The following is a 13,717-nucleotide window of genomic DNA, read 5'->3' on the forward strand; positions in this document are numbered from 1 at the left end:
TTAATTTATTTATTACTTTGCGAGTATATTTTGCTTATAATATTAGATGGTTTTCGAGTGAGGGGGGGGCGCTAAAAAGGTATTGTGCCCCGGGCGCGAGTTAAGCTCGCTACGGCACTGCTTAAAAAGTGTGAAAAAAGTCCTTAAAATGCGAAAATTGTGCTAAAAATGCCTTTTGACATGACTTAAATAAAGTAAAAATATTGAACTAAAACAATGATTTACTCTTTAAAATTATTATGAGTCATTTAAAAAAATATAAAGCAATGCAATACTTGTTCTACGTTCATTAAAGTTTGGAAAATATGCTTTATATCCTAAAATAACAAAAAAAGAAGGAAAATATATTGACTCTAGAACATTTTCATTTTGTATAAAAACTTTACTGAATATAACAACTTCCATCTCATAATGTTACTAAATATCAGAATTGCATTGGATTATTAAATTTTTTTTGGTATTTTGAAATGTAAACGAGCATCTCTTGTCTGAAAGTAAATTTTCATACCTGGAGAAGCTTCTTTCAACGTCTACTGATGTTATTGGTGCGTACTTGAAAAAGACGGCCTCACTTACTGACAATTCTTCTTTAATTTGAAAAAATGTTGCTTCGCCTGTTAATATCCTAGAGATTTTTTTCATTGATTGGAAGCCAGTGTAGTAATAAAAAATAATAAAAAAATGATAAAAATTGGAAAAATTTTAAAAAAAATTTAAAAAATGCTTTAAAATTCAAAATACGTCAAAAAATTTAAAGAAAAATGCCCTATAAATCTAAAAAATGCTCTAAAGAACAAAAAATGTCCAAAAATGCAAAAAATGCAAATGTCATCAAAATCCGGGCCTTAGTTATTAGATATATATATTTAATGGTGCTGCTAATCTTGTTACCTTGATACTGTCTACTATTCTTTGCTAATAGTACCCTCAATCATCCTTTTTTCAAAGGCCCCGCAAAGTTACCAAATTATTTTGATTCAAAGGGAATCTCCGACAAGAAATATATTTTGTAAAAAAGCAACTGAAGTATGACTTAAAATGGTGAAGTTTCAGCATGAGATATCCCCCAAAGAAAGTGCTTATTTCCATGGGCACACGAAAGAAAAACCAGTAGTCATCATACATGAATTGTCACCAAATTTATTCTATTCTGGTTCCGTATTATTGTCACGTCACAGTTCTTAGCCGTTTATAGCCACAACAACAATTCTAGGATTAGTCATAGAAGTCTGGGATCTCAGTCTGCATGATTCAATTGAATTTTTTTTAAGGATTAAAACTATTATAGTATTCCGAAAAGAAGTCTGTAAAAGGATTTTAACTGTAACTGTGAAGTTAAGCTAAGCTAAACGTTAGAAGCAGTTAATCTGAAATAGAATACATCTTTTGTTGCAACTGCGACTGTATTATTATTATGAGTGAGAAAAGTAGAGATAATGTATTTCTGAAAAAAGTGTTCTAACTCATTATTGTGTTACCTTAGTGGAAAAGTTCAACTTCCACGTTTAATCTTAAATTATGTACTTCAAGAAAATTTTGATAAAATGAAAGATCAAATTCCAGGAATTATTTATCACAAGTCTTATGCAAAATCACAGAGAATTAAAAACAAAATTTCTAAAAATTGGAAAGAATTGAAAACACTGTTACCTAAAGTATACTCTGTGAAAAATTTGCTAAAATCACAAAATTAAATTCCAGAAATCATTAATCACGTGTCTTATGCAAAATTGTCCCGCAGTGGACTGATCGTTAAGACACGGTTCCCAGCAGATCACCGAAGTCAAGTATCACTGGCTGCTGTTAGTGTTCGGGTGGGGTACCGCTTGGATCAGTCTGCGTAGGAACCGAGGGTGTGCGGTATTGGTCCTCGTTATACTGTTCTACCGTAAAGTGCTCGACTTCCCGTGCAGGTCGTCGGGCTGCCGAAGCGGGGGTGCCATCTCCTCTGCAGAGGATCAAAATTGTGATGGCATGTCTTCGGATCATCCTCAGGGATGTTTCCCAGACCGTCGCCAATAGCCTATTGTACAGCTCTAGTGCGACGTAAATAATCTACAACTACAAATTATGCAAAATTACAGAGTATTAGAAACAGAGTTTCGGAAATGTTCAGAGATTTAAAAACAAAGCTTCTGTAAAATCACAGATAACTAAAAATAGAGCTTTAAAATTACAAAGAATTAAAACACATATTTTCTGAAAAATCACAGAGATTTAAAAATAGAACTTTAAAATTACAGTGAATTATAAATAATTAAAGAATTAATTAAAATACAGAAACAAAATCCGAAAGAGTCTGCAAATATAAGAATACAAAATATTTAAAATTGCAAAAAATACAGAAATAAAGTTTGTAAAATTTGCAAATTTACAAAACTAAATTATAAAAACATCTGAAAATTTACTAAAGACTTTGTACAAATACAATATGCTAATTCAAATGTGCTAATTCAATTAATTTAATTAAATTCAATTAATTTATTAATTAATTTAAGTATTTCTGTTTAGAAAGATTAAAATCTCAATAATGGTGGAGTAAGTAAACAGTAACAGGTATGGATATGTTTTTTTGCTGACACGCAGAAATAATATATATTAAGGAGGAACGAAATTGGCACTCATATTTACAAAGGTTGGATTTTTACTTAGCTTGTTAGTTCAAAAGTTGTGTTTTCATATAATTTGGAAGTTTAAAAAAAAAAAAAAAAAAAAAAAAAGCTTTCTACAATAATACGTTCTTCTGCCATGAGGACATTGAAAAATGTATCAAATTTTGGAGTTTTCGACATTTCAAGTTCCTGGGTACAGAAGATATCATATAGATCAGCGGTTCCCTATATATGTTTCGAGGAACCCTGGGGTTCCACGGTAAGGTTCTGACAGTTAGATTCAGGGACAGGGGTTCTGAGAATTAGGTTTTTTTTTTAACCACTATAAATATAAATATATCCAATCAATAGACCGTAATTCATTTAGTATTTCGGTGGCTTATATGAAATTGTTCATATTTATTTATTTTTGAAATTATATATATGTACATTTGCTGATGAATTTTTTTCTCTTTTTTTAATTTTTTTTCTTCTTTTTTTTAATTTTTTTTCTTCTNGACCGTAATTCATTTAGTATTTCGGTGGCTTATATGAAATTGTTCATATTTATTTATTTTTGAAATTATATATATGTACATTTGGTGATGAATTTTTTTCTCTTTTTTTAATTTTTTTTCCTTCTTTTTTTTTTTTTTTTAATAATAAAGTTAGGGTTCCGCCAAAATAAGCATGAATGTAGCTTAAAAAAATTGAGAGCGCTGATTCAGATAAATGGATGCATGTGCTCCAAACAATTTTAAAATACAATTTTTGTACAAAGTGAAATTACGAAATTCGCAATTAGTGCTTTAATAGATCCTAACGTCAAATCTGATAGCAGACTTAAAAATTTCTTGATCAAGGCTATTAGAAATAGTGCTATTTCTATCCTAATTATTTAAAATAGTCTTAACTCAGTGGCTGGCATAGTTGGAGGGGGAAAAAAAAGAATGTTTAAAATCCAAAGAATGTTTAAAAACTTTAATTATATTACTGTATTTTTTTTCTTTTTTTGCAATAAAAATGAATTTTTTTAAAAATTGATATATATTTGTAGATATTTTGTGAAGAATAATAGGATGAGTTTCAAATGAATTTAAATTTAAGGTTTTAGGGTAATATATTAATGAAGAGAATGATCCCCTATAAACTATCACCTTTACATTAAAAAAAAAAAAATTAAGGGATTTTGAAGAGTTAGGGAATATTTTGTAAACAAATAGTTTTTTGCGATAGATTAATTTCCGCATATATTTACGCACACAATAAAATAAAATAAATAAATAAAATAAATAAAATAAAATAAATAAAATAAAATAAATAAAATAAAATAAATGAATAAATAAAATGAAATAAATAAATAAAATGAAATAATTCAGGAATTAAATTAATTTATTTGGTTGCATCCAACTATTAATTATGGTGACAATTGACTGAGTTCTTTTGTTTTGTTAGAAAAATCTACATAAAAATGAATTGAAAAGTAATAGAAAGAAAGAAAAGAACTTACAGCGAAATCCCTAAACATCTAATAAAATCCCTACTTTAGTCACAAGTAAAAATCCCCGAGAAACCAAACCACCCTTACCTAATGGCGGGAAATAGCCGCTGACGATTGATCGCTTCAGTGCACAAATTTACGCAGCGCAGCGCGGAAAGTTAAAGAGCATGATTTAAAAAAAAAGAAAGAAAACAAAAAAAGGAAGATGAAGAAAAATGTCCCTTCGACTTCGAACACTGCCTGATTTGGAAAAGCAGGGATCGCTCGCGGTCGTCGCACCCATTCGAAACACCCCCAATCCTGTCGAGAATATTAATTCTTTTGAGAAACAAGAACAGATAATTTTTTGGCCGCCGAAGCGTGAATTTTTTCTCAGACGAATTCCATCGGAAATTTTAGATGATTTGCCAGAATCGTCCGTCGACCCCCTACCAGATGATTTTTCAAGTCCTCAGCAGAAATGGGAGGAGGATGGTGACGAAGAGGTAGTGACCCAGAGACTTGGATCAAAAAAGGGATTTATTATACCGGACGTCCGATATTATGGCCGGGCAATAACCGTGATTGGATCTCCAGGACTTCTTACTGCCAATCGAAGTCGATCCGTGGATTATAGCAGACGATTTTCTAGATGTAAGTGAAAGTTGTTTCTCATAAATTTTTTAATTTAAACTGACAATCATTCGAATATAGCAAACGATATTTCAAAAAATGTTTTTAATTTACAAATTTTAAAGAAAGCGTAAATTCTTGAGGTTATATTGCTATTATTTTATAAATTAATGAAAGTTGCTTTTTCTTTATTTTATATTTTTAATTGATAATTATTTGAAATGGAGTATAATAAACAGATGAGTGTTTGTATTAATTTTCGGCCTAAAATTATAAATTTTTAGAGCAGAATTGTCATAATATTTTGTTGTCATCATTATTTGCTTATATTTTTTGTTGCTGAGGATTTTGTTTAAAAATCATATATGTTTTGTTTCTACATCTTATTTTTTCTTTAAAAAAAGTCTTAGAAGGAATCAGTGTATGCTTAACTTTTAAATCTGTGTACACTTAACTTTTAAAACTAATATATAATCTGTATATGTTTAGGTATACTTTTATATAGTATGTGTATATGTTTATGTATACGTTCATATAATATGTGTTTAAGTTAACAATTAATTGAGTGTTTTAACTCAATCTTTAACATATCACTTAAAATTAATATACATGTTGTTAAAACTACTACCTAAAACCTAGCTTTTATCTACCTAGGTTATTTTATCGATCCTCAATTTTTATTCCTATTCGACAAAACTATAAGGTAATTTCTTTAGTAATATATTTTAGAAAATGACCACAACTTCTGAGGAATTTGATACGTTGGTAATTCTACTAACAGTTTTCCTTTATAAGAATATTCACTAAAACCATAGAGAAAAGTATAGTAAAATCTGCCAGAATATGGTGAAATTTATCGTGATTTTGGTTATATGATAGCACCAAAAACCACAGTAATTTTTACCGAAGCTTTTTGTTAATGATATTAGTACAATTAACAATAAAATGTGTTTTAATTATGTGATAAAAGTAGGTAAATGTGGTAAAATTTGGTAATTTTATCATGATACTAGAACACTGCATAAAAACTATTTATTCGGTTCAATTATTTTTCAGTTTTGTGTTTTTTATTAAATGTGTGGTTATAAGAACTACAATTTTGAAAACCATAATTTCCACTAAACCATTAACCTATAAACGGAGAAATTACCAAAAGAATTGTTTAAATACCATATATTTTGGTTCAATTAACCAGAATTCGTATTATTCTTTTTTAATCAGAAATGTTATTACTATGCAGTACTGTAGTTTTACCAGAATTTTGTTACTCAGTGTAAATAAACAGCGATTTTGAGTTCCATTTTCAGGAAAAGTTACCATAGTGAATGGTGGGTTAGTTGAATTGCCGTTCGAGGCACATATGTTTGTAATATTTGGGGGGAAATTAATGCAAGTTATATTTCAGTACTGAATTTTAGATATTAAGCGTATAAGTGGGGAAAATGGCTCGTTTGATTACGGTGAAAGAGTAATTAAATTTTTAAACAATCTTTACAATATATTATTATCACCCCCGTGGATGTTAAAAATCAGTCATATGATTGCTGCTGCTGCTGCTTTAATAGCTCTCATTTGCTCTTTCATTTAATTCTGAGATAAAAAAAAATGTTGTCAAAAATCGTATAGCTCTTTATTTAAATGTTATATCGGTGAAATGATGACTGAATATCATCGTTGTGGAGTCGGTAGTTGAAATGTTCGACTCCGACTCCGGACTTTCCATCCATCGACTTTCCATCGACTCCGACTACAACTCAATTAAAATTTCCACCAAATTCAAAAAGTATTAGTAATTACTATTATGATTACATATTTTTTTTTATTGAAAATACACATGTATTGTAACATTTGATTTAAAATTACATTTTGTATAGTAATATATCATCCGTAGAAAAAATTAAAATTTATTATTATTAAATATATTATAAAATAATCAAAATTTTAAAAATTATATTTGTACAAAATAATGCATTTTTGCAAAATCATTGTAAGAAAACAGCTACATATCAATGTTTCACACACGCACGTATCACTTGATGAAAGAAAAAAAAAAGACTTAGTGAATATTTATAAAGTAAGAAATCATTACGTATGATATGTTATTTTGCACATCCTTATAATTAGGTTGGTAACTTCGCAAAAAAATTAGTTGCGAAATTTATAAATTAAAAGATAGCTTATTAATAATTTATTAATTAATATCAATTTTTCAATTGCAAGGTTTTTTACTTCAATACTTAAGCATAGTTTCAATATTTAAATATAGTTTTTTTCCAATTGTTAAGCATAGGCGCAAACACGTTCAAGTGTGTTTGATTTAGTTTGAAATAAGTAATAATGCCAATAATTGTTTTAGTGCCGTGGTGGCTTAGAAGTGCTCGTTTCCAAATGAGGTGACCTGGGTTCGAATCCCAACATTGACTAGTCGATACGAAATATGCACCCTGCTCTCACCGACCACAGTGATGACGAAAAATATCCTCAGTGGTAGATAAATCATGTGTTAAAGTCCCCTTATCGTCTGGTTAAACGTGAGTAGGTTTTCATGGTTTCCCTCTACGTGTAATGCAAATGCGGGTTGGATCCATCAAACTAGTCCCCCAGGAAGACTACTTTTTCCTAATATTTGATCCCGGAGTTCCCTTGTCTTCTGGATTGGTTTCAAAATTACAAGGCTACGGAGTTAAACATAATTGGTCGTAAACTTAAAATTGGGTCGGCTATTCAACGACGGTTAAAAAAATAATAATAATAAAATAATTGTCACAATATTTTTTAGAGTTATAATTTTGTTTACGTAATAATAAATATTTATCTCAATAATTTTCACAAGATCAAATTGTTTTTTCTCTTAAAAATCGGGCTGCGGTCAGTAAGCGGGTGGGTGACCACTTTCATCTCCCTGCTTAGGGACTAAGGATGAGCAGTATGCTCGTTAAACTGCTCTACCGTAAAATGCAGCAGGTCGCAGGTCGTCGGTCTACCAAAGCAGGAGAGCCATTCCCATTACAGAGGATCAAAATTGTGATGGCATGTCCTCGGATCATCCTCAGGGATGTTTCCCGGACCGCCGCCAATAGCCCATTGTTCACTCCCGTGTGACGTAAATAAAGTACCTACCTTCCTACTTCCCTTTTAATCCACAGAACCAACTTTTGACTAACAGGAGTAGATAAAATTTCTCCAACTTCGACACCGACAAAATTATTTTCGAATCCCACCTCCCGACTCTTCCAAATTTTTTATTATTCCGACTCCACAGTTCTGTAGGAAATCTCCGGCAGTTAGTTTTTCCTCTCAGCGCCTATGCTGTGGGGAGAAAATCGTAAGTTTTGCAGGAAAGTTAAATTATGAATAACTTCGGTCGTTTTGAAAATTTAATGCATTTTGAAAATTTCGGTTTGAAAATTTAATGATTAAAAAAATTTTAAAAAATCCTAATTTCCTACTGAAAAAAAATTCTGAAATTTTAAAATGAGCATCGTGCAATTATTCTAAGAGACATATCTTTTAGATTTACTAATGTAAATTAAATTGTCACGTAATTGGTAATTGACTGACTTACAGCAAAATGACATGACCCCCTTTCTACAATCAATTCGGTTAAAAACTCATAAAAATATATAATAAATGAATAAGTAATTTAGTATCAAAAATTATTTTATTAAATTTATAGAGTTATCATTTAATCATGACTCTTTCTAATATGCTGAATTAAATTATCACCCTTTGTATTTTTATAGTCTTTTATATTGGCTAGGAAATAATCACAATTAAAGTAAATAAAAATTATATTTTTATTTTATATGGTTTGTTATCGTTGCTTCAAATCTTTTTTAAAGTGTGATGAATAATTTTATGTATATTTTTTTAACTTGGTGGTTTTAACCAATAAAATTTTATTTTAAAATCAAATGATCGTAATCGTGATTTAAAAGTGGAAGAAATTATTTCAAATCAGTATTTTTTTTGAATTCTAATGGCTTAAACTAATGATTTTATTATAAAACCTAGCGATTCAAAATTGGGAAAATGTATTTTTATCTTTATTTTTCAATACTAATTATTTTTAATAAATTTTTTTTTCAAAAAATAACGAACGTCTATACTTATTATTTTAAAGTATTAGAAATTATGTTCAGCATTATATTTTTTAATTTTAGTTTCTTAAACCAACGATTTTATTTGAAAATCAAGCTATTTTAATTGTAATTTAATAATGTAATGCTTTTTTTCAATTTTAATGACTTTATTTTTTTTAATTAAGTAATAACAAAGAAAATTCGTGATTTAAAAAGATGAGAATGATTTAAATCATATTAATTTAATAACTTTAAATCAATGATTTTATTGAGAGGAGATGATTTTAATGAGATAATCGTCATAAAATATTGGGATTTAAAAATGTGAGAATTGATCTTAATCATTACTTTTCAGTTTTAGTTATTTAAACCAATAGTTCATCTTCAAAGTCAAATATTTTAATTGTAATTTAAAACTGCTACAAATTATCTTCATCAGTTTGTTTAACTTACAAAATTCATACCAATGATTCTATTTCAAAAACAAGCTATAACATGATCTTGATTGAAATGGTTGACTTCCTGTTGAAAAATGTTACTCATGTGTGTTTTGTTTGTAATAAAACTATAATCGTTATTAAATCATTTAAAATTTACTACAATCTGCTAAAGCATAATGCTCAACTTAAATGACCTTAACTGACATTATAAACTAACACAATCATTTACGATTTAAACACTTCAAATATTCGAACCAATTTATTCGTCACTCTGCATTTACAAGATTAAATGAATGATTACACCCCCTGGTAAGCTCGATGGTTCGAAACAAACACTTTTTTTCTTCATTTCGTTCCACTGAATGGAATTTTGGAAAGAGTTCTTTGGAATCTGCATTTGTTCTAGAACATAAACATTAGGTCAGTGAGTTTTGGGGTATGGTTATTTACCTCATGGAACTTCGGATGAGTAGTTTTTGGAATAAAGTCATCACACCCCTCTAGCTTCGATAAATCCATACTCATATGGAATACTAAGTTTGTTTTCACGTGTTCGGAGTTTTAGTGCTTCCTTAACAGGTAATAACACTAAGAAATTTTCAGAAATATAAATTAAAATTTTTTTTTTGTATTCCATTTATCAATATGTACGTTCGAGAAAAATTGAAATTTTTATTTTCTTCTGAAGCTCATATGAGTGATACAAATACAGCATATATTGCACACTTGCTCTCCAGCGTAAATTTCACGAATTTTAAAAATCTCTTATTTTTGAATCTTCATTTCTTGGAAAATGTTCTTCCGATTTTTTTTCTTCAAATTTTGAATTTTATGATTAAAAGTTTTGTCGTATGTGAAATTGTTAGAAATTTTTTACGTTAAATTTTAAAAAAGCTCATTGATCATTATTGAAGTAATAATAACAATTTTAAGTAATTATGCAAAAAAAATTGCTTTGATTTTAGTTTTATTAAACGAGTTTTATATAGTGTGTAAAAATTATTTAATTCGCTGTTAATGTTACGTAATATTCAATATTCCAAATTAATATCAATGAAATAAAACTTTCAGCTGATCTCATAAAATTTAGAAGTTAGTACATGAAAATACGATTATTAGATTAAAAATTAAGATGTCTCTTTTTTAATTTATTTTTGATCTTTTGTATACTACTGAAATTAGCAAATTAGTCTTTGCAATTTTTATACGTAATTGGTTTTTAAAAGTGATTATAAAAACATAACAACATAATAATATTATGAAAACAATTAATTCATATATTTTTTTTATTTTCAACGTAATCCTTCAATTCTTTTAGGAAAAACAAAGCTTCACTTGATAGTAGTAAATTTCTTTAATGAAAAATAATTTTTTTTTTAAAAATAAGTCGAGGGTTTTAGATTATTTATGAATTATTATTACTATTATATTATATATGAATCATTAATAATATTAATGTAATTTATTATATTTAATATATTCATTATTACTATAATAAATGATTAAAAATGCACTATGGAATATGGACGTGTACTATTAATAGTACTAGTAACTTAAAGAATGAGTAATAAATGCATGTAGGGCCTGGGGGTCTTACACTCACTTTATTCATGATTTATTTTTAAACCCAGGCAAAACATTATTCAAGTTATTGATAACTAAAGAATAATTGTGAGAGATGAGTGATTTATAATTACGTTGAGTGAGAAATCCCTACAATTTCCCTTTCAGATATCCTGAAAAATCCTTGAGTAATCATAACAAAAAGACTCTCTCATCTCCCTTTTCCACTTATCACATTCATTTTTATCTTTTCCCACTCGATTAGCTGCCACGAGTGTTTTTCACCTTTCTTCCTCCCGAAGTCCCGAGTTCGAAGAATAAGGGAAGGGGGTTGGAATTTTATTGTGAAAAAAAAAATGTTCGATTACGGTGGTTGTGAAGAGAAAGGTTAGAAGGAGGTTAAGGTTTATGGAGCACAAAACATCTGTTTTGGTAAAGGTTTTGAGAGAGTTAGTGAATTCCTCCCTCTCCACCTTCCCCAGATGAGTCATAAGAGGGTGCTATAAGATATGTAAAAGAACTACATACATTTAGCTATGCGAAGATAGCCCCCGAAAATGAGGAAATTCAAAAATTCAAATTGCATTCGTTTGACCATTTTTTGACCACAAATGACCANAAAGTTTGGAGCATGTTGGAAAATGGAAGAATAGGGAACTAAAAGAAGACGATTAAAATGAGACTATCTTAAATTTATAAATAAGCATGGAAATTTTAAAACAAATTTCACCTTTTTTTTTCTTTTTTTCTTTTTTAAGTTCGCTTTGATATGTGTGAGAGCAAAATCTTGCAATCGAAATTTCGGTTTCCTCACCACTAGCTAGAGAAGCGGTTAAAAAAAGTTTTTTTCGAAATCTATAAGAGTTTCGTGTGCCACAGAGGCTCCAAAAGTTAGAATTTCCTTTAACAAATTATGATTTTTGAAATCAATATTAATATTTATATCTAACTAATTCTTTATTGAATATTTTAATGATTTTTTTAAAAAAATTAATGCCAGTAAAAAAAAGTACAAATTTTAAAGTGAAATATTTCGAATATCAATGTATTGAATAAATAACGAATACGATAATTAGAAAAATTAATATTTGCAATCGAACTTTTCTATATTCGAAATAAAATAAATTCTAAAAAGCAAATCTTTTCCTTGTAACTATTCACAGCGTTTATAAAAGTTCTTTTTTGCTTTTTTTTCCAATAAAAACAATAATTTAGCTTGTTTTATTAATTTTCTGCTTATGCATTCATCAAAAATTCAATGCCACATTTAACTCACGTTGTTTTTTTGCTTTAGTCTATATAACACTAGTATACCATATCACTTTTTTTGTATTCAACTCTCTGACATAAAATTGACTTTTAAAATTATTATTGATAAAATTAATTTCATTCTTTTTAAAATGTTTAATACAACACTTTACTGTATTTCTGTAATTAATTTGCTCGCAACTGCTAATGAACTTTATTAAGTTCAGGTCCCACTAAAGGAAATCCTCCATTTAAGGTTCCAAAACCGAAACAATTTCGAACTGTACTGAATCATAACCATTGTGCTCTCAAATTCCAACGATCTATCTATATCTAGTGAAAATACAAGTTGCGATTGTTTCTTAGATGTTACAAGTACAATTTATTTCAATTAATAAAATTCTTAAACATTTTTCCACATAAACAAAACAGCGCAAAAAAAAACTACGATTTAAAAGTGGACTTAGAAGAAAGTAATTTTATTTTGGTCACATCTGAAACGATAAAAGTAGAGCGAATACTTTTCGTATTAAAATTTCATCACCCCCAATGATTCTCTCTCGAATTTTTCGAGAATAAAGGGTTTTACTTTTTCCGATTTTAGAGGTGATTGAAATAGATTTTTTTAAAATTCTTTTTTGTCTACCTGTAAAATATAGTTTTTGAAACTTTCATTATTTAGGATCAAAAAAATTCTTATTTAATTTTTTTTAATTAACTGATTTGGACGTAATGCGTGAAAATGGGTAGCTATGTTTGTCTATTTATATTTATAGGTTTATACATTTACGTTAGTTAAGGATAAAAAAAAAAAAGAATTTTTACTACGTCATATAACATTTCTTATGAATCAGCGCATCGCTATGGTGATTATGATTATAAATAATTCTTGATGTAGCGAGGGAACAATGGAAGAAAAAACGCTTTTCAATGAATCTATGGTTAAATTCGTGAGTAGATTAATAAAGGAAGTAGATGATTGAGTGAAATCGCGATTGAGTAAATCGGTGAATGAGTGAATCGTTGAATTAGTGCAGTGTTTCCCAAAGTGTACGCGTACCCCTAGGAGTACGGGAACAGTTTAGCGGGGGTACGCTTTCTTATGCGAAATATCTTGCAACTAACGAAACATTTAAAAAAAAAAAACTTTTAAAAACAAAGCTAGCCATGAAAATTTACGATCATTTTCTATTTATTTTCTAATGGCTATTTTTCTCTCAGTTAAAAGTTAATAATTAGTTGTGTCAACAGCCAGTTGTGATTTTTAACTTTAGTCCAATTCTTTTTATAGTAAAAAATACATTTATTTTTTTTATCAGTGGCGTTACGAAAAATTTAGAAAGGGTACACAAAAGTCATAAATTTGGGAAACACTGAATTAGTGTATCGACTAACTTATGAATCGGTGAATCAATTTATAACGAAATAAAAAGAAATTTATCAATAATTTGTGGTATAGTAGACGATTAAAGATTCACTTTTGTAAGCAGACATTATTTACATATTTTGCAAGAATCGTGATTTGATATTTTTCCGATTTGCGACCTAATATGTTATGCATATATCAGTTAAAATCAAAGGTCACATACTGTTTACATTTTTTCATATAAAAATGTAATAATTTTAAAACCAAGGAGGAAAAAAACGATATTTTGCGAAAGCGATCTTATCAATAGTATT

General features: G+C 28.5%; 1 protein-coding gene across 1 annotated transcript in view; it reads left to right on the plus strand.

Annotated features, from left to right (window-relative positions):
• Positions 1 to 4,173: 4,173 nt before the first annotated feature.
• LOC107448359 (heat shock 70 kDa protein 12A) overlaps positions 4,174 to 13,717 on the plus strand; it is a 59,073-nt gene continuing 49,529 nt past the window's right edge. The window contains exon 1 of the mRNA XM_016063523.4: positions 4,174 to 4,725. Coding sequence (XP_015919009.2) covers positions 4,308 to 4,725 — 418 coding nt within the window. The 5' untranslated portion in view covers positions 4,174 to 4,307. The remainder of the gene's footprint in view (positions 4,726 to 13,717) is intronic.

Source organism: Parasteatoda tepidariorum, chromosome 2 (genome assembly GCF_043381705.1).
Source record: "Parasteatoda tepidariorum isolate YZ-2023 chromosome 2, CAS_Ptep_4.0, whole genome shotgun sequence".
NCBI lineage: Eukaryota > Metazoa > Arthropoda > Arachnida > Araneae > Theridiidae > Parasteatoda > Parasteatoda tepidariorum.